This window comes from Trachurus japonicus, chromosome 7 (genome assembly GCF_045865225.1).
Source record: "Trachurus japonicus isolate A0001 chromosome 7, Traja_1.0".
Classification (NCBI taxonomy): domain Eukaryota; kingdom Metazoa; phylum Chordata; class Actinopteri; order Carangiformes; family Carangidae; genus Trachurus; species Trachurus japonicus.
Window position 1 is genome coordinate 34243832 of NC_140913.1, and position 21266 is coordinate 34265097.

Genomic DNA, 21266 nt, shown 5'->3' on the forward strand with positions numbered 1-21266 from the left:
AGGATGGTGTCTATCTGCTGGTCATGGACTCTGCAGTGAGGCAAGACACGAAAAAAAAATGCTGGCGTATCCCTTTAACTCTAACTGCTGCTGCTCTGTGTCTCTGTGTCTGTCAGCCGCCCAGAAGATTGTTGCTCAGAAGAAGCAGGCGGCGCTGCAGGCCTGCAAGTCTCTGCCCAACTCCCCCAGTCACTCTGGAGGCTCCACCCCCGGGTCAGCATCACTACCTGGACAGGTAACACAGCTCGACCGATACACCGCTACACACAGGGACGTCGTTTAGAGGCTAGTATTAAAGCAGAAGTACAGTAAGCAGAATGTATGTGTTAATATGAGTCTTAAATAGTTATATCTTCCGACAGCAATCACTTCTATAGAGTGTTTGGTCTGAAACACGGGTCTGTCAGTCACTCTGCTCTGCTGTAAGCCGAGGAGAAAACTTTCCTTGTATCCTACAACCTTTATCCAATGAGGAGAGAGAACGGCATAAAGGGGCGGTCCTCTCTGTGTGTGCAGCCAAGGGATGCGCGTGAATGTGGTGACGTAGGGACGAGGGCGGGGACTGCTAACTCCATCTGTTGACAGGAAGTTAGCCAAAACCACCGGATCGCTTACTTCTGCTTTAAAAACAGTCCCTAATTATAATATAATAATATAAATACTGAGTTTATATCCAATGAAAAGAAAAACAAGACAGAAACACAGAAGTCCTACTTTATATAAATTATATAAGGTTTCTTCATCATCTTAGTCTTCTCTGAGTGTCATCAACAGAGACTGCGTAATATGGTTCTGTTTTTATCCAATTAAACAAAGTGTTTTTAAGTAAAAACAAATCAAAACAGTTTTTCTATATAAATATCTATTTTTCTTTTATAAAGAAGCATTTTATGGAGCTAATTTATTCCTTCATTCTGGGGAAGATGCACCGTTGTGGGCAGAGTTGTGTTTTTAAGTTAAAAAAAAGACGAGAAGAAATGAAAAGTGTTTTTCTATTATTGAGGAGGAACAAAGATCAGATCCTCCTGTGATTTCACAGGTTTTAAAATCAATCTTCACCTGTAAAGTATCTCCAGGTAGCTAGTGGTAAAAGTGACAGTTTGTTCCTTTAAAGTCTGTCTGCAGGATCTAACATGGTTCATAGATGCATTAAATTAAATCATCAAGTGAAGAGAAACAGATGTGAACTGAGTCCAGATGAAAACAGAAACCAGTTGTTTTTGCTGCGTTTTTGATGTTAAAATGATTTACTGCTGCAATATTCAGCTCAGTTCAGTCAAACACACAGGAAACAATACACATGTTTATTGAGACCAGATTTTCAAAGTAAAACTCTGAGCTGTGGCAAGAGAAAGAGGAGAAAGAGGAAGAGGAGGAGGAAGAGTCCATCCATGCATTATAGAGATTAAACCATTTATCACAGTGAAATCTGATTGTAAAAAGCGTTCACCACTTCCTTTGAGTATCACCTTCATCCCGTCCATCATCACCATCGTCTCTGTGAAGCTGTTTGACCCGTTTCATCTTTCAGCCCATTCTCACTCTCTCCATCTCTTCCTTTACACCTCCATCCCTCCATCCCTCCTCCTCCTCCTCCTCCTCCTCCTCTCAGGCCAGTAATGGCCCCGGTAGCGGCTACGCCTACTCGCTCCCCTCCACGCCGGTGATCGGCCACAGAGAGCTGCGGGCGGCGCCGGGCGAGGGGGGGGGCAGCGTCAACGCGCGGGGGCTGAAGGGCATTCCCCGACGGCCGTCGCTCTTCAAGGTCAGTGGCTGTTCAGTGTCTCACACCTCCTCTCTCTCCATCCCTCTCTCCATCTCTCCATCATCATCACATCGCTCCATCAGCTCCGCTCTGACGCTCTCACCTCCAGCTGCTGTGACCAACACCCTGTGTGTGTGTGTTTCTGTGTGTGTGTGTTTGTTGAATCTGTTTCAGAACCGCGACACCGATAAGAAAGCAGCCGAAGCTAAAGGAGACGTGAGCAGCGCGCGGGGCGTTCCCATCAAACAGGTGAAGTTCATGTTACAACAACTACACAATTTTTTTAATTTATTTTTTTATTTAACCTTTATTTATCCAGGAAGGATCCATTGAGATTGATTTATTTAGATTTGTTTGCACAGTTAAAAATTACACAAGTAAAAGTAACAATTATGTTTTTATATTGTGCATCAGATTCAACACTCTCTTTTCCGAAGAGCAGCATTACAAAACAATCAATCAAAACAAGCGAGAACATACATAGCAAGAGCAAGGTAGCAAAAAGACAATGATAGTTACTGTAATAATAGGGATGGGACTTTTTGTCGACAAAATGACCGACATTCGACACATGCTCCCCTCGACAAAAAAAATAAGAGTGTCGACATGTCGAGCTGGCGGGGCTTGTGGGATTTCCATGTGTAAATTGCATTTTGTCTTTCAATATTTCCTCTTCAAATAAACAGCAGAAAGTGCCACTTTTCCCCTAATGAAATAAAATATTTTAAACAACAAAAGCACGTGTAGCCCCCCCCCGCATATCTGCTGCTGCTGTTAAACAAAAAAAGGAACGACAATTCGACAAGAAGTCGACACATGGGCCTTGACAGTTGATTTTCCAAATCCCGTGTCGTTCCCATCCCTAGTTTATAGGGGTGGGAGAAAAAATCGATTCACATAAATATCGCGATATCTTTTTTGACGATTTTTAAATCGATTTTTTTTTTTCAAAAATCTATCTTTTTTTTATTTTTTTTTAAATCTTTTTTTATTTAAATATTGTGCAATGTGCATGTGTTAGCCTTTATCTACATACAGAGAGTACAGGTTTTGAAAAGGGTTTAAGTTCACTTTATAATGGAGTATGTTCATTTATAGGCTCCTGCAGTATTTGTGTGCAGATAAATATTAAAAATGCAGACTAAAAATCGAGAGAATCTGCAATATCGTAGAATCGCAATTTTTTTTTTTTTTTAAGTATTTTTTTGGCTTTTATGCCTTTATTTGATAGCCATAGTAGAGATAGACAGGAAAGGGGGAGGCAGAGAGAGGGGGAATGACATGCAGGAAAGGTCTGCCCGACACGGGACTCGAACCGGGGACGCCTGCGTTGAGGACTGTAGCCTCTACATGGGGCGGCTGTCTTAACCACTGCGCCACTCACCGCCCCGTAGAATCGCAATTTAAATCGAATCGCCATCCAAAAAATCGTAGAAGAATCGAATCGGTAGAAAAGCATATCGTCCCAGCCCTAGTTAATACAATAAAAGAGACCCTAAGTGCAACACAATTTGAAAGCTAAGAGTCACAGGTGCAGCTGGTGACTAATAGTTCAGAGAGAGATTGTTTAAATCCTCCGACACCAAGGCCCAAAGTAGGAGCGGCTCTTCATTCCTAACTCTGTCCTCATTAAGGGAACCTGAAATCACAACCAGCTATTAGCTCTAAGATCATGTGTGACAACAACCAGACATAGAGTGGATGTTTACATGCTTCAGTTTGCTCGCAGCTCAACAACAACAGACACACAACTCCCTCCTCGGCGGTACGAGGAGCTGGGACACAAACGCTCTGGTCTATTTACAGTATTTCATCTTCCATAAGCAGCACAAGAACAGAACTCTCTGGTTTCATCCCTTTCAACCTTTCTCCAGGGTGTTCTATTAATACCGAGCAGAGCTTTCAGATATTTGCCTCTTTGAAGATATCGTGTCTGTTGTGTCGACTCTAAATTTAGGAGGATGTAAATGTGTTGTGTTGTTGCGAGTTCACCGACCTTGGTTGTCGTTTTTCTTTTTTTTCTTTTTTTTGACAGAGCATCCTGTGGAAGAGGAGTGGAAGCTCTCTGAACAAGGAGTGGAAGAAGAAATACGTCACGCTGTCCAACAACGGCACGCTGGCCTACCACTCCAGCTGCAGCGTAAGAGAAGATCCATATACAGCTGTAAAACATCTGCAGCACAGACAAACATCTGCAGCACACAGAAACATCTGCAACACACAGAAACATCTGCAACACATAGAAACATCTGCAACACACAAAAACATCTGCAACACATAGAAACATCTGCAACACGCAGAAACATCTGCAACACACAGAAACATCTGCAGTTCAGACAACCATCTGCAGCACAGACAAACATCTGCAACACACAGAAACATCTGCAGAACAGACAAACATCTGCAACACACAGAAACATCTGCAACACACAAACATCTGCAGAACAGACAAACATCTGCAGAACAGACAAACATCTGCAACACACAGAAACATCTGCAGAACAGACAAACATCTGCAGAACAGACAAACATCTGCAACACACAGAAACATCTGCAACACACAGAAACATCTGCAACACACAAACATCTGCAGAACAGACAAACATCTGCAGAACAGACAAACATCTGCAACACACAGAAACATCTGCAACACACAGAAACATCTGCAGAACAGACAAACATCTGCAACACACAGAAACATCTGCAACACACAGAAACATCTGCAGAACAGACAAACATCTGCAACACACAGAAACATCTGCAACACACAAACATCTGCAGAACAGACAAACATCTGCAGCACAGAGAAACATCTGCAACACACAGAAACATCTGCAACACACAAACATCTGCAGCACAGAGAAACATCTGCAACACACAGAAACATCTGCAACACACAGAAACATCTGCAGCAGAACAAACATCTGCAACACACAGAAACATCTGCAGCTCAGACAAACATCTGCATCTCTTTACATTCACCGTGACTTCCAGCCTCAGTCGTTTCAGTTCAGGATCATTTGCCTTTAACACTAAAATTGCTTTGAAACTTTTGCTTGAAATTGATTTTATTTTTAAACTCAGAACACATGAAAGTGATGAAACATCTTAAACAGACACTGAGTTTCCTGCATCACTGAAGAGAAACAGAGACATGAATCAAAAAGTTTGTCTGCGTTTTACTGTTGAGATAATCGACCTTTATCTAAGTTTCTTCTACAAACTCCGGCGCTGGCTGCTGCGATCAGAGCCAGGGATCATGTTGTTCTTCTCCGTGTTCTGACTGATCCCAGAGCAGCAGAGCAGTTTCCCAAACCCTCTGTAGCGGTCCCCGGTCAATCAATGGTTTTTGCTTTACAAGTATTGATGAGACGTCGGTAGATTTTTGCTCTTTTAACTCATTGAGTGCCAACCACGTAATTTCTCGTTTTTCGTTCCCATGCGTTGAGTGCCAAAAACGTAATTTTTCGTTTTTTGCTTTTTTTTTAAATTATGAAAATAGACACTTTAATACACATTATATGTAAATTTGGGGACTCTACGACGAGGAGAACTGAAATAGATGACGATCAAAGTCACATGACAGCTCATGAACTGGAAGTTTTTATCATAACTCAGCTTCTGCAAACGGAGTTCTGCATGCAGATGCAGCAGCTGCTCCGCTGCTGCTCCGCTCTCACCCGCGAGGCTGCAGCTGCTCGGAGCAGAAACAGGAAGCTCTCAGCCGACAGTCCCGCCCGGTCTTCATCTGGAGCAACACCGTGTCCTCCCCAAAGTCCTCCCGCGGTAAAATCTGATGGTCTCTGGGTCAAAGCAGACCGGCACCACCGACCCGTACCACAGACGGACCACGACCACCGGTGGGGCCGGTGTTCGCGAGCCGCGGTGGCCGACAGAGCCTCACGTTCCGCGGCGAGAGGCTGTGACACGGCACGGTGCGTCTGTGTTATTGCTGTTTAGTGGCGCCCCCCCCGCCCCCGATGGTGGTTTTGTGAATAGAACAACAATTGTTGTGTATATTTATCTTATACGAGCCCTTTGATCCAGAAATGCGAGTGTCAGAAGAGCGACAGACACAAACAGCGCACCTTTCATAAAAGACGCTCTATCTCCTTTTCTAGAAAAAAAGGAGGGATTTTGGTGAAACCCAGCCATGTTTAGTTTGACTTTTCTCAGGAACAGAGGCACGTAGAAACAAACGGTTTGTGGCCATTTGAAGGATAAAGTTGAACCTTTCAAATGAGCCACAGTATGTGTTGGTGGCAATAATATAGAATACACTATGGCTCTACATAAAAAGTCAAAAATGGTCTAAATTGCTGGTACACTTGACTAAAACTTTGGAAAGGAGCGCGGCACTCAATGAGTTAATACCGTTCCATCCTTGTCAGCATCCATCAACACCGTAAGAGCTGTTCATTGAAGACAAAATATACACACATCAATATAGAATTACACAAATCACCGACACAATCACAATCACTACAACATCAGAAGATTAAATAAATGATACCTTGTTGCCATTTTGACGGGGCGCTCAAAAATATTTACATTAATATACAAAGTACACTCCTTCTTCCTTTTTGTGTACTCTGTTCTGTTTACCGTTTTCCGTTACTGTACCTCCGTAGTTATGACAACAAATATGAACATTCGAAATAAAAAAATAGAATTATGATTATGATCAGCCTACTACTAATGATAATAATATTAACGATTATGCATTGTAAATAAAACCATATATTGCTTATGTCTTTTACACCCTCAACACACAGAAACATGACCCGTATGTTCACTGACTTGAATCCGATCCAGTAAAATCTGTGGAGGATTTGAAAGCAGGAGGTAGAAGAGCAGCAGAGAGCAGCTTAGTGTCAGAGCCGACATCGTCCCGGCTCCAAAATAAAGATAAAACAAAACTAATTTTAGGAGAAGAGGAGATTCAGTTTGTCTGACGTGGTGTTGTGTTGGTTCCAGGATTACACCCAGAACACCAACGGGAAGGAGATCGACCTGCTCCGTGTCACAGTTAAAGTTCCTGGGAAGCGTCCTCCCAGAGCCGTGGCGCCCGCCGGCCCCGCCCCCACCGCCGCCGCCACCGGCCCTGCAGCCGGAGTCAACGGGCTCAGTAAAGGAGGAACGGCGGCTGACAGCACCAGCACAGGTACTGTACGACATCACACACACACACACTGCAAAAACTCAAAGTCTTTCCAAGAATATTTGTCCTTTTTCTTGTCAAAATGTCTCATTTCTAGTCAAAACTAATCTCTTTCCACTTAAAATAAGACTCATCACCTAAAAATTAACTTGTTTTTAGATAATTTTCACTTGTTTTCACTTGAAATAAGTAGAAAAATCTGCCAGTGAAAGCAAGTTTTTTGTGCTTGTAATAAGAAAGAAAAACTTGCTCCACTATCAGATTTTTCTACTTATTTCAAGTGAAAATCTGTTTGAAAGAGGTAAAAAGTATCTAAAAACAAGCTACTTTTTAATGTGATGAGTCTTATTTTAAGTATAATGAGATTTGTTTTGACTAGAAATAAGACAAATATTCTTGGTAAGATATTTGAGTTTTTGCAGTGTACCTCACCCACACACTAACAAAAATATAGATAGAGATGTAAAGGAACTAGTTTTAGCTTTTGGATCAATCCACAGTTTGGTGCAGATTCTTTATTTGTCACATGCATAATTATAAAATTACACTTACAACAAGAGAAAATTAAGAAATATAAATAGTGAGCTAAAAGATGAAAAGAGTGAAGAGGGAACACACTGCAAAAACTCAAATATCCTACCAAGAATATTTGTCTTATTTCTAGTTAATATGTCATTTCTAGTAAAAACAAATCTCATTATACTTAAAATAAGACTCATCATATGAAAAGGTAGTTTGTTTTCAGATACTTTTTACTTCTTTCAAGCTGATTTTCACTTGAAATAAGTAGAAAAATCTGATAGTGGAGCAAGTTTTTCTTTCTTATTACAAGCACAAAACAACTTGCTTTCACTGGCAGATTTTTCTACTTATTTCAAGTGAACTAAACTATGATAACCTTGATCTGAAAACTGATTGAAAACAAATGCACATGGAGGAGAGGAGGGTTAGCAACACAGAAGAGGAGAGTTTTATCTTTAAATTTTTATAGATTTTTTGGGGCAAACATGACAAACTCATATTACCCAGAATCCCTCTGTCCTCCACATTACACTACATGAGCTTTAACAGAAAAGTGGTGACGCTCCAGACAGGAGGCATTCACTGACTCTGGATCAGCAGCAGAAAACTAAACCTTTACAGCACGATGAGCGTTTAACTGTTGATAGAAGACACTATCGTCCTCACCGTGTCTCCTCTCTCAGTCCCTCAGCTGTGTCCGTCCACGCTGTCGGTGGTGGACGACCGGTCCGGAGCTTTGTCTCCTCAGGGCGGAGACCGAGGCCTCCAGCGCTGCCCGTCCTCGCTGTCCACCAAGGCTCAGAGCGTCGGTACGTATCAACCGCCGGCCTCACGCCACCACAGTGGTGCAGTCTATGTGATATTCAGGTTTACTCCAGTAGTATTCCCACTGAAAATGCATAAATACTTCAGTATACCCAGTACAACAAAACTATCTAACTAAAGTAAATGTCAATGGTTCTCAAAGTGGGAGGGTTGACAGGGTTCAAGGGGGTCCACAACTTTTTCTAGAAATTTTACCACTTTTTCCTAGAATTTTTTAACTTTTTTTTTTCAGAAATGTTATCACTTTTTTAAATTATTGTTTGACTTTTTATTTTGTTTGTTTTTTTTTAGAAATTTTACCACTTTTTCTAGATTTTTTTTGAGAAATTTTACCAGTTTCTTCTCAATTTTTCTTTTTTACTTGTTGTTTTTTTTTTTTACCCCTTTTTGTATTATTGTTTGAGAAATTTTCTACAATTTTTTGCAAAATCTTACCACTTTTCGCTTTTTCTATAATTCTTTTGAGAATTTTTTTTTTTTTTAAGTATATTTTTTTGGTGGGATTCGAACCGGGGACGCCTGCGTTGAGGACTGTAGCCTCTACATGGGGCGGCCGCTTTACCCCTTTACCCCTTTTCTCAATTTTTAAAAAAAGTTTTTTTTTTTTTTTAAATTTTACCACTTTTCCTAGATTTTTTTGAGAAATTTTACCAGTTTCTTCTCAATTTTTCTTTTTTACTTTTTTTTTTTTTTACCCCTTTTTGTATTATTGTTTGCCCCTTTTTTTGAGAGAGAAATTTTCTACAATCTTTTTGCAAAATCTTACCACTTTTTCTATAATTCTTTGAGAAATTTTACCAGGTTTTTCTCAATTTTTTAAAAAAACTTTTTTTTTTTAATTTTACCACTTTCTTTTAAAAAATCTTAAACTTTTTTGTTTATTTAAAAAAAAAAAAGTCTTACCTCTTCTTTCCAGAAATTTCTCTATAATCTTTCAAAAAAATGTACACCTGATTTAAACGTACATTGATTGTTTGTGTATTTCTGGTGTCTGCTTCAAAATTGTGTCCAATGGGGGTCCGTGGTCTAATTTGTGTCAATTTTGGGGTCTATGTGATACAAGTATGAACAGTTTACCCACCTAAAAAACAGTATACCCATTCAAAAACACTTCCTCTGTCTGTCATAATGTAATGTAATGACTGTTTGTGCTGCAGACGCTCTGGAGGCCACGGCCGGCCACTTCGCTGGAAAAGACCCGGGTCAGTCGTCGCCCATGAGCGACAGGAAGAAGAACCGGAGGAAGAAGAGCATGAACCAGAAAGGAGACTCGGCGGTGGGCCAGGCCGAAGGTATAACGCTGTACACACTCTGCAGAAGATGAATGAATAGTATTGGTAGTTATTCAAACTGTTATTAGAAGCAGCCTGATCTGTTGTGTAATAGACGTTATTTACATGCTGCTCCGGCACCGTTCTGCTCTGATGCCTTTTATCCTCGGCCTCTGAAGGTGTTTGTCTCTTTAACACCCTCTTCTTAACACTTGCACTTGTCTCTCTCTCTGTTTCTCTTCTTCCTCTTCCTCTTCCTCTGCTTATCTCTCGCTCCGCAGCCAAACGCAAAATGTGGAAGTTAAAGAGCTTTGGTAGCTTGAGAAACATTAATAAGACAGGTAACAAAGAGGAGGACGCAGCTCCGTCAGCTTCTGCTCAGATTTACACTGAATATATCTCTCCTCTGTCTGTTTTTCCCCTTGTTCCCTCACATCCCATAACGCTCTTCTTCATTTGACGTGTTTGTTTGCATTGGTTTAACAAGACTTTTCTGTTTTCACCTTCCCTCTGTTTTCTGTTGTTGTTGTTGTTGTTGTTTTGTGGATTCATAACATCCTTTTATAGAACAAATCGCCTTGTCGTTTACAACTACTTCCGGGTAGAAAACCAGCATGAGAACAACAGTGACAGACAAGAGTTTCGCTATATATCAAATCTTTCATGTCACTATATCACTGTTTAGACTAATCTGATGTTTGTTAAGTTTATAAAACCAATGACTGGACAAACATACTATTTCTGTGCACATTTTTGTAATTAGTCATGGTTATCATAGATTAGCTGGGCTAACGGTTAGCTACCTGTTTAACTTTAATAACTCAGTGACTCAATAAACGGTCCATGAAAAAATATTTTCTCCAGCGGATATCTGAGTTACAACATGACTGAGCTAACTGGAGTAGTTTCATGTCGTGTCCGACAACGGGAGGGTTTTAACAGCTGACGTCCTGATGTTAGCTTAGCTACCGCCGTTAGCTTAGCTACCGTTAGCTGTCCCTGTCAGCTGAACCACTGATGCTTTCTTGACACTGTGATTCCTCCAAACTGAATAAATACAACACATAGCAACACAAAACACACACAGAAATAGTAATGTTTCTTCAATCATTTCAGATTTGTCTAAACGGTGATAGGCCGTGAAAAATATGAAACTCTCACTCATACTGTTCCCATTCAAATTAGGTGTTGGTTTTCTACCCGGAAGTAGTTGTAAACAACAAGGCGATTCGGTCTATACTGAACCCACTGTGAATGTGAATGAGTCTGAATCCAGCTGTTGTTCTTCTCTCCTGCAGAGGAGGAGAACGCAGACTTCATCATCGTGTCCTTCACCGGACAGACGTGGCACTTCGACGCCCAGAGCCAGGAGGAGAGGGACTCGTGGGTGTCGGCCATCGAGAGCCAGATCCTCGCCAGTCTGCAGTCGTGTGAGAGCGGCAGGAACAAGGTAGGAAACACCAAAGACAGAGTCCAAGACCATCACTAGCCATGTTTCCATCAGCGTGTTTAGTAGGGGTGTGCCAAAAAATCGATTCACATAAGAATCGCAATTCTTATTTAATACGATTCAGAATCGATATAAAATGTCCCAAAATCGATTTAAAAAAATAAAAAAATAAAACAAAATCCATTTCTTTCGAATTTAAAAGGCAGCATGTTTAACTGCACTATTTTAGAGGCGCTTTTAATTTTGTTACTTAAGCAATATGTGACATTGCTTTTATGTAACAGTTTCAACAATTCCATCTAAGCATGGATAAATGTTTAAAACTCAATAAATGTGAAAAAGACACTGTAGTCATTCTGTCTTGTAAAGCAGACTGGAGTAGATCATGAGGATCCTTTCACACCGACAGACTGAAGCAGAAATCATTAGGAATCAAATCGTTTTGAATCGAAAATTGATTTTGAATCGAATCGTAGCCAAATCGAATCACGAGATAATAAAAGATTCCCACCCCTAGTGTTTAGATGCATCTAGAAGTATCGCATCAGAAAATTATGATGGAAACGCCGTAACTCAAACTAAAATCCTCTAAAAAATAGAGCTGGTTTTGGTTAGTTCAAAGAGATGGAAATGTTAAAAAGTGTGATATATCACTTTAATGTAAACAAAGTTTGGATTGAACAGAACACAGCACAGAACCTGCTGAAGTCTCCTCCCACTGTTGTCATGGTGACACCAAGTTGTTCAGATGGTTCGGCTGAGACCGAGACAAGACCAAGACCGATCCAAGGACTAGAAAACCTCCCAAACATCACACTTTCATTTTCTCAACCAGCTCCTGCAGAACTTAGATTAGAGTCAGAACTTAAAATACTTTATTGTCAGTTCTCAGACAATCCACCAGACAGACAGTCACTAAGAGACAAATGAGACCATAAAAGGACAAATAGGACAAATATAAAAATACAAGCAGATAAAAATAAAATGAAAATAAATAGCAGCAGTACAAAAATCATAGAAAGTCACCAACTTATTTCTGAAAAAGACTCTTCAACAGGTTTTATTACAGATCTGCCTGACGACATTTTGCACAACACTAAATTAAGAAGTGTGAATTCTGCTTCTTCCTGTGAGTCGGCGATATATTCAAGAGGTTTTTCTAAATCTAGGTGTTTCCATTACCAGTTCAACACTGACGTGTTCTGTGTGAGAGGAGGAAGTCATAATTAATGGAGAGAGGAAGTTTGTGCAAATGTTTCATGTCTGGTTCGATTCTGGTGACATTTAACTTTGATGTTTATTATTTCACACTAGAGGCCAGAACAGAGGATCTAGTTTGATGAACTGAAAACTAATGTGTATATAACGTATAACTTTAACTTTAACAGGTGAATTGTTACAGTATTTAGTGACAGGACTTCTTGAGTCATGTAACAGCATTTTATTGTCAGTAACGGTAACGTGTTATAACTGTAAAACCTTTTTGTTGGATTTCTTGTTACTGTAAAAAGTAGTGCTGTTAGTAAGGTTGTTTATTTATAACGCTGTTGTTCCCATCACTGCACATGACACAGTGTGACAGTGATCAATCAATCAATAACTGTAGTTGCGTTTCCATCCACATTTTCTTATTCGCATTTTCAAAAATTGTGGATAAATACTTGGATGGAAACGCCAGAAATTCGAAAAAAAAGGCAGTAAATTCGCAAAACAGTTTTTACGCTTGGGGAGGGGGGGGGGGGGGGTGGATTTGTCAGCGTATCGATAAAAGGAAAATGTGACTTTTTGTTACGGAAACAGGTTTTGCAAATTGAGCCAGAGTTTGTGGGTGAAGACTTCCCAAAAGTCTTTCACCCGCCGACGTTCCCAAACAAATGGAGAACGACGTGGTTTCCCAGCTCCCGTCTCTGCACACCGCAACACAAACGCACTGTCAAACTGTTGTCATGGATACATTCACGCTCCCTTATGACGTAATCTCACGCCGCACTCCTCCTCTCCCAATAATCGCAAAACAATAACGAATGGAAACGGGCATAAATTCACATTTGCTTTTTGCGCATTTTTACAAAATCTGCTCTTAAATTCGATACATTTGGATGGAAACCCAGTTTGTGACGTCGTTTAACAGAGACCGAGATGTTGAATTGACTGTTGATCTGTGTACGTGGCGGTTTCCGTGTGTGTTGTGTGTGTTGTTCAGGCCCGTCGCAGCAGTCAGAGTGAGGCTGTGGCTCTTCAGGCCATTCGTAACGCCAAGGGGAACGGCCTGTGTGTCGACTGTGAAGCTCCCAGTGAGTCCTGCTCTCTCTGATTATTGATTATTGATTTACACACCTACTACACACTTATTTCATTTTCTTATCTGTCATTATGAAATATCGTCATCATCCATAGCCTGGCAGGTTTTTTACCCGTCTATGGTTTTTAATCTGAAATTCAGCTAAAAGTTGATTTACACTGAATATTAGTGCTATAGTACTGAGTGAGATACTGGATGTCATCTAAGATAAACCAATAAGTAATGCATTTACTGTAATCGCATCTTCAGCTTTTTGTTATTTCTGGTTTTAAATAAACTGCAAGAGCGATATGCACCAACAATTTGAAATGCAACAACAACAATTAAGGCTTTTTTTGTAATTACGCAGGGTTTAGTAACCCTTTAATTTACAGGCTGTTAATTATGTGATAATTTCAAGAAATAAGAATTAATTGCATCATAATGTCTAGAAGTAGCCTAGAAACAATGGTCAATTTCATAGTACTGTTGAGAAATTGATTTTTCCCTGTTAAAAGGGTTTTCCATGGAGTTTTTCCTCAGTGGATGTGAGGGTCTAAGGACAGAGGATGTTGTTACGATGCCATGTGAAGCCCTTTGAGATAAACTGTTGGTAAAAATGGGCTAATAAAATTGCCTTGCCTTGCCAGGAGGGTTAGCGTTACAAGCTCATAGCTTCAGCCTTTACCTTTTCAGTTAAATTTAAAGTTTGTTTTTTATGTTGCTTTGTTGATTGACCAAACCCCTCCTCCTCCCCCCTGCAGACCCCACCTGGGCCAGTCTGAACCTCGGCGCTCTGATCTGCATCGAGTGCTCGGGGATCCACAGGAACCTGGGGACTCACCTGTCGCGGGTCCGGTCCCTGGACCTGGACGACTGGCCCGGCGAGCTCACGCAGGTGCTGGCCGCCATCGGCAACCACACGGCCAACAGCATCTGGGAGAGCTGCACGCAGGGCCGGACCAAGCCCACGCCCAGCGCCACACGGTGCGTTCAGGCTCCTCGCTAACGGAGCACAGGTCGACTGGCTTCAGGTTTCTGCAGCTCAGCACAGTGAAACCTGCAGTCATAGTGTCATAGTGTCATAGTGAACATTGATCATTTTATCATTCACAACCTGCATATGAACTTTAATGACTGTAATGTGTTAAAGGGACAACGAGGAGTTTTGGAAAAGCGAAGCGTTTTCACACTACATTTATGAGCCTCCGGCACCGTGAAATTCTTTGACCGGCGCAAGACGGACTCATGTTTTCATTCATCAAGAATTAAAGTCAGAGGTTGGAAGACGATCACATACCGTCGTAGTTCCGACCATAAACGGTGATTCGGCGGCATTATTCCCATGACTCGCCACGAAACCGAAAGTAAAGATGTCTGTGTGTGGCTGTTTTTTATACTGGGATTGCTGAGTGCCTGTCTGCCAGCGGGTATTAATAAAGAAACCTTGACCTTGACCTTGACCTTGGGAAGGAAACACTGGTCGGCTCACCCAGCATTTCCACCACCACTAATAATAACAAAATAACAATAGAGACAAAACGATATATTTATCTAAATGGGCCCATTAACAAGTGTGGGTAGCGGAGATTCATCCACATTAATATGAGACTTTTTTATAACCAAATAGAAACTCCTCGTTGTCCCTTTAATGAATGTTTTTATCAAGTACAACTTTAACTGTAAGCATATGAATATTTAAAGGGACAACGAGGAGTTTCTCTATCGACAGAACGAAAAATTATGCGACAATAAAAAGGTCTCATATTAATGTGGATGAATCTACGTTACCACTTGTTAATGGGCCCATTTTCGATAAATATATCGTTTTGTCTCTATGGTTATTATTAGTGGTGGTGGAAATGCTGGGCGAGCCGACCAGCGTTTCTTTACTTTCGGTTTCGTGGCGAGTCATGAGAATAACGCCGCCGAATCGCCGTTTATGGTCGAAACTACGACGGTATGTGATCGTCTTCCAACCTCTGACTTTAATTCTTGATGAATGAAAACATGAGTTTGTCTTGCGCCGGTCAAAGAATTTCACGGTGTGCGGAGGCTCATAAATGTAGTGTGAAAACACTTCGCTTTCCAAAACTCCTCGTTGTCCCTTTAACTGTAAACATATGAATATTTAATGAGCTCTGGGGAGGTGCACTACTTATATAGCTGCAATCAAGTTTTATAGAATACGATTATGCAAATTAATTAAGAGAGGAATATAAAACATCTATAAAGTCCTTCATTTGTCACTGAGCATGAAATAATATATAATATAAACGAATTAATACATTCTTAAATACAAAATAAACAAATGCTAAATATTTAAATAAGATGATAGATAGATAGATAGATAGATAGATAGATAGATAGATAGATAGATAGATAGATAGATAGATAGATAGATAGATAGATAGATAGATAGATAGATAGATAGATAGATAGATAGATAGATAGATGCTGCTCGGCTCTGAAAAAAAATGAACTAGGGTGAATGAGAGCAGAGAGCTCCCTAGCTGCATTTAAAAAATATTTAAAATTATTCTCTAAGTCTCTGTGCATTTTTGACCAGATTGTTAGCCAGAAGACAAGTGTGGCTATAAACTGTTTCCAAAATCATGAGTGTAGAGTGTCATTTGTAGCTTTGGTGACAGTTTCAGAAGAAAAGTTTCAGTCACTTTTTTGGCTCTCCTGCACTCTGATGATGATGTCACCTACTCTGACCCAACGCCATACACACTCATTGAAAAGTGTGAAATTTGTCAGGAATGCACAATGTACTTTTAAAAGATTTATCTCAAAAACGGTACAAGATATGGAAAAGTTGTACACAGGTTGAATACATTAGAAGTTTGTCTACAACTCAGAATTTGAATGAAGTCTGTGGGTGAAAGTATGTGGAAGCAAATGAGGTTCAAAGTAGGACCAGTAGTTTCAGAGTTTGAAGACTGTTCCAATGTATTTCTAATGGGACAAAACTTATTACTGTAAAATGGCGGAGAGGAACGACAATAGGACGAATCGTCTTGTTGTTTACAACTACTTCGGGTAGAAAACCAGCATGAGAACAATAGTGACGGACGAGAGTTTCGCTATATATATCTAATTTTCATGTCACTACAGTATATCACCGTTTAGACTAGAGATGGGATTCATGGCTCTTTGAGGGGAGCCGGATCTTGGTGAGCCGTTCCTTTCAAAGAGCCGTTCAAAAAACTGGCTCATTTGACTGATTTAAAAAAAATATTTATTAAGTTTTAAGAAGCCAGCCTGGTGGTTACTCATTTTATCTTGGAAATAATGGGGTGAGATTTGGAACAAAATAATACAAAATTAGATATCCCACTAATATCTGAGTTTGCATGCCACTTACGTAGACAATGGAGCAGCTTCAATTGACTGTTATGAACACACAGAGATGTAAAAAAAAAAAAAAAAAAAAAAAAGAATGGTTCCCAGCTGTGACTCGGTTCCCATCGTTCATGTTAACGAGCCGTTCAATAGAATCGGTTCGTTCGTGAACGTCACAACACTAGTTTAGACTAATCTGATGTTTGTAAAATCTATAAAACCAATGATTGGACAAACATTACTATTTACGTGTGCACATTTTTGTAATTAGTCATGGTTATCATAGATTAGCCGGGCTAACCGTGACCTGTTTAACTTTAATAACTCAGTGACTCAATAAACGGTCCATAAAAAAAAAAAATCTCCAGCGGATATCTGAGTTACAACATGACTGAGCTAACTGGAGTAGTTTCATGTCGTGTCCGACAACGGGAGGGTTTTAACAGCTGACGTCCTGATGTTAGCTTAGCTGCCGCCGTTAGCTTAGCTACCGTTAGCTGTCCCTGTCAGCTGAGCCACTGATGCTTTCTAGACACCGTGATTCCCCCAAACTGAATAAATACAGCACATAGCAACACAAAACACACACACAGAAATAGTAATGTTTCTTCAAACATTTCAGATTTGTCTAAACGATGATAGGGCGTGAAAAATATGATATATAGCTAAACTCTCGTTCGTTACTACTGTTCTCATTAGTGTTGTGACGTTCACGAACGAACCGATTCTATTGAACGGCTCGTTAACATGAACGATGGGAACCGAGTCACAGCTGGGAACCATTCTTTTTTTTTTTTTTTTTTTTTTTACATCTCTGTGTGTTCATAACAGTCAATTGAAGCTGCTCCATTGTCTACGTAAGTGGCATGCAAACTCAGATATTAGTGGGATATCTAATTTTGTATTATTTTGTTCCAAATCTCACCCCATTATTTCCAAGATAAAATGAGTAACCACCAGGCTGGCTTCTTAAAACTTAATAAATATTTTTTTTAAATCAGTCAAATGAGCCAGTTTTTTGAACGGCTCTTTGAAAGGAACGGCTCACCAAGATCCGGCTCCCCTCAAAGAGCCATGAATCCCATCTCTAGTTCTCATTCAAATTACGTGCTGGTTTTCTACCCGGAAGTAGAATGTAAACACCAAGGCGATTCGGTCTATAGTGTATAAGATGAACACAGTTCCACCTGTTGGATGTGAACTATCATGTATTATGTGTGACCACTGTGTGTGTGTGTGTGTGTTCCCACACAGGGAGGAGCGTGAGTCGTGGATCCGTGCTAAGTACGAGCAGCGGGCGTTCGTGCCGCCGTTGGTGCGGCGGCCGGAGGACAGCATGGCGGCGTGGCTGCTGACGGCGGTGACGGACAGAGATCTGCCCCGGCTGCTGCTGCTGCTGGCTCACAGCTCCAAGGAGCTCATCAACGCCTCCTCCTCTTCCTCCTCCTCCTCCTCCTCCTCGCTGCCTCCTCGCACGGCGCTGCACGCCGCCTGTCAGCTGGGAGACGTGGTCATGACGCAGCTGCTGGTCTGGGTGAGTTCTCCTCCGTCTCACTGTTACAGTAATATAAAGATGAAGCTTTAATTAATACAAGAACCAGGAGACGCTTCACTCTGACTCATTTGTTAAAGGGATAGTTCAACATTTTGTCAAACTGGCCCATTGCCATAATCCCTATAGTCACAGCAGTAGGTTCGTTACCTTTAATTGTCGGTGCAAGCTATTTTTAGAACGGCGGAGCAGAGCCGTGAGCTGCTCAGAGCTACGCTACGGAGGCTCATGGGATTTCTTGGTTTCCCTCATCAAACTCATCAAATACACAATCCAACAACTCCACAACGCTCTGGTGGACAAGTTGTGACCTGCACATTCACCACGCTATGAGATAATAACACAACGTTACCAGACAGAGTTGTTTTAGAGGGAAATTCATGCAAAACCGCTGATGCGCCTTCAGGGACAGTTTTTCATCAAGCAGTCTCTGCATTTACCTCTAAAACAACTCTGTCTGGTAACGTTGTGTTATTAGATAGATAGATAAGTTTATTGGTCACATGCAAAGCTAAAACCAAGGTTAAAAAACAGTGCAGTGAAATGCAAAAAAGCCAAGCTCTCGACGGTACCAATGAAACACACAAAAGTAGATTAAAAATATATATATATCATACCCTCACATACCCTCACTCTCACACACACACACACATACATTTTAAAATAAAACAATTATAAAGACATCGTTCTCAGTAATAAATAAACTAAGATAAAAATAAATATAATAAATAGGGAAGCCCATAAGAGTCCTTAAAATCATGGCATGTTCATAAGCCTCATTGCCTGTGGGAAAAAGCTCTTTTTCAGCCTTTCGGTCCTGGCTTGGAGGGAGCGCAAGCGTCTGCCTGAGGGCAGCCACGCAAAGAGTCTGTTGTGGGGATGGTGAATGTCCTTCATGATGCGGGCTGCCCCGCATTATCTCATAGCGTGGTGAATGTGCAGGTCACAACTTGTCCACCAGAGCGTTGTGGAGTTGTTGGATTGTGTATTTGATGAGTTTGATGAGGGAAACCAAGAAATCCCATAATGAGCCTCCGTTCGTAGCGTAGCTCTGAGCAGCTCACGGCTCTGCTCCGCCGTTCTAAAAATAGCTTGCACCGACAATTAAAGGTAACGAACCTACTGCTATGACTATAGGGATTATTATGGCAATGGGCCAATTTGACAAAATGTTGAACTATCCCTTTAAAGACAAGATGAACTGATAATTTAGCAGCAGCTCAGTTTGTTCCTCTCACAACAATAATAATAATAATAATTCTGTGCTTCCTCCTCAGTACGGCATCGATGTGAAGGCGAAGGACGGCTTGGGCCAGACGGCCATGATGATGGCGAGGAAGAACGGCAGTAAAGGCTGCATGGACATCCTGCAGCAGCACGGCTGTCCCAACGAGCTCTCCCCCACCGCCGCCGCCGCCGCCGCCACGCCCATCCTGGCTCGCCGCTCCAGCACCGCCAGTCTGGGCCGCACCAGCTCCAGGAAGCGTGTGTCGTAGCGTCGCCGCGGTGACGGTGACGGTGACGGTGCACCATAAGGAAACGTTGACAGTGACTGTATCATTAAAATGCTTCTGAAGACTGAACAACATATCAAACAACTTAAAAAGCAATATCCATTCGATTTGTTGATGACAGATACTATATTGCTGAGACGCCGTGTTGTTGTCGATCTCATTTTAAAAAAAAAACAAAAAACGACTCAAGTACAGTAGAACTCTGTAGCCGCCGCCGTCCGTCCGTCCTCTCTGTAATCTTAGCGCAGACGCTCGGTCTTATCGCCGTCTCTTGTTTCACTTCCTGCAGGAGAAGTGCAATAATTCAGCTCTGATCATGAAAAGCAACAAAGTGAGTGAGTGAGTGAGTGAGTGAGGAGGCGACGGAGCGGAGGAGTTATAAATCTCATCAGGCTGCTGGTGCTTTCAATCTGATTTGTTGTGACTGGACCAAAAAAAAACAGCAGTTTTATTTTTTCCTTTTGGCTTTAATAAGAAGGAACCCTAAACCTCCACATGTCATGTTGTTAGTTCTGTGTGCCCGTCGCAGCAGTATAAACCAATCAGCTGAGATAATTCTGCTTAGAATAGAAAAATGAATGGTTTGGAAAATGAAATATGTCAGTGTTAACTCTCAACAGGTGGAAGATATGACGTTTTATTATACTGTAAATGTACCTACTATACTACAAACTTAATGTTCAACTGTAACGAAGACACAACTGAAAAATTCAAAATCTCTCAATTTTTGTAAATGATTTCTTACTGGTAGTTTTGAAAATATGTCCAGTTTGTTTTTTCATTGTCTTTTATAATTTCTTATCCGACGACATGTCACACGAGGACAGATGTGGACAGATGTGGACAGATGATGTGGACAGATGTGGACATGAGGAGGAGGAGTCATTCATACGTCATATTACTGTTACTGTGTGAAGTCCATCCATGAGTTTACAGTGAAGTATGAAGAGCTCACAGTGTGTGTGTGTCACTGCGACGCACACACACACACACACACACACACACACACACACACACACACACACACACACTCTGTGGCTCGTGTGAATCCAACATGAGCAAAAACAAATGGAAACCGGAATAAATAAACTTTTTTTTAATTAGCATTATCATATTGGTCTGTCTGTTTTATTCTGCCGTTCCTCAGAGGACAGAGGGCTGATGTTCCATAAATAAATAAATAAATAAATAAAGCAAAGGATGGAAATTTGTTTGAAACTTGTTCTTGACACAAATATTAAAAGTCTTATTTTTAAGCCATACAGAAAACTACATGCTCTGTTTGACCTTTGAAATTACCATAAGGCTTTATAACAATAAGCATAACACATTATAGAGCATTATAACTCTATTATAATACATTATAAATGCAGTTATGATGTGTTATGTTTATTGTTATAAAGCCTTATAATAATTTGAGTGTTTATAATGATAGTTATACACGTTTCTAAGCCAATTATAACTATATTTATAATGCATTATCGATGTGGGCATCGTCAGCGAGTTACTAACAATTATAACGTATTATAATACCTGACCTTATAAGTCATGATAAAATGCTTTATAGTGTGTTACGA

The 21266-nt window shown here is 40.8% G+C and overlaps 1 protein-coding gene across 3 annotated transcripts in view; it reads left to right on the plus strand.

The window, feature by feature from the left end:
• agap2 (ArfGAP with GTPase domain, ankyrin repeat and PH domain 2) overlaps window positions 1-20689 on the plus strand; it is a 53052-nt gene extending 32363 nt beyond the window's left edge. Inside the window, exons 7-19 of one of the 3 annotated variants that reach the window (XM_085782953.1) lie at window positions 117-235; window positions 1613-1765; window positions 1940-2014; window positions 3801-3905; window positions 6743-6929; window positions 8132-8257; window positions 9431-9565; window positions 9826-9885; window positions 10843-10994; window positions 13198-13288; window positions 14040-14262; window positions 17878-18157; window positions 19453-20682. In XM_085782953.1, coding sequence (XP_085639079.1) covers window positions 117-235; window positions 1613-1765; window positions 1940-2014; window positions 3801-3905; window positions 6743-6929; window positions 8132-8257; window positions 9431-9565; window positions 9826-9885; window positions 10843-10994; window positions 13198-13288; window positions 14040-14262; window positions 17878-18157; window positions 19453-19671 — 1925 coding nt within the window. In that variant the 3' untranslated portion in view covers window positions 19672-20682. Of the gene's footprint in view, window positions 1-116; window positions 236-1612; window positions 1766-1939; window positions 2015-3800; window positions 3906-6742; window positions 6930-8131; window positions 8258-9430; window positions 9566-9825; window positions 9886-10842; window positions 10995-13197; window positions 13289-14039; window positions 14263-17877; window positions 18158-19452 lie in introns of all 3 variants that reach the window. The other 2 variants (XM_085782952.1, XM_085782954.1) reach the window with 2 other exon arrangements.
• The last annotated feature ends 577 nt before the right edge of the window (window positions 20690-21266 follow it).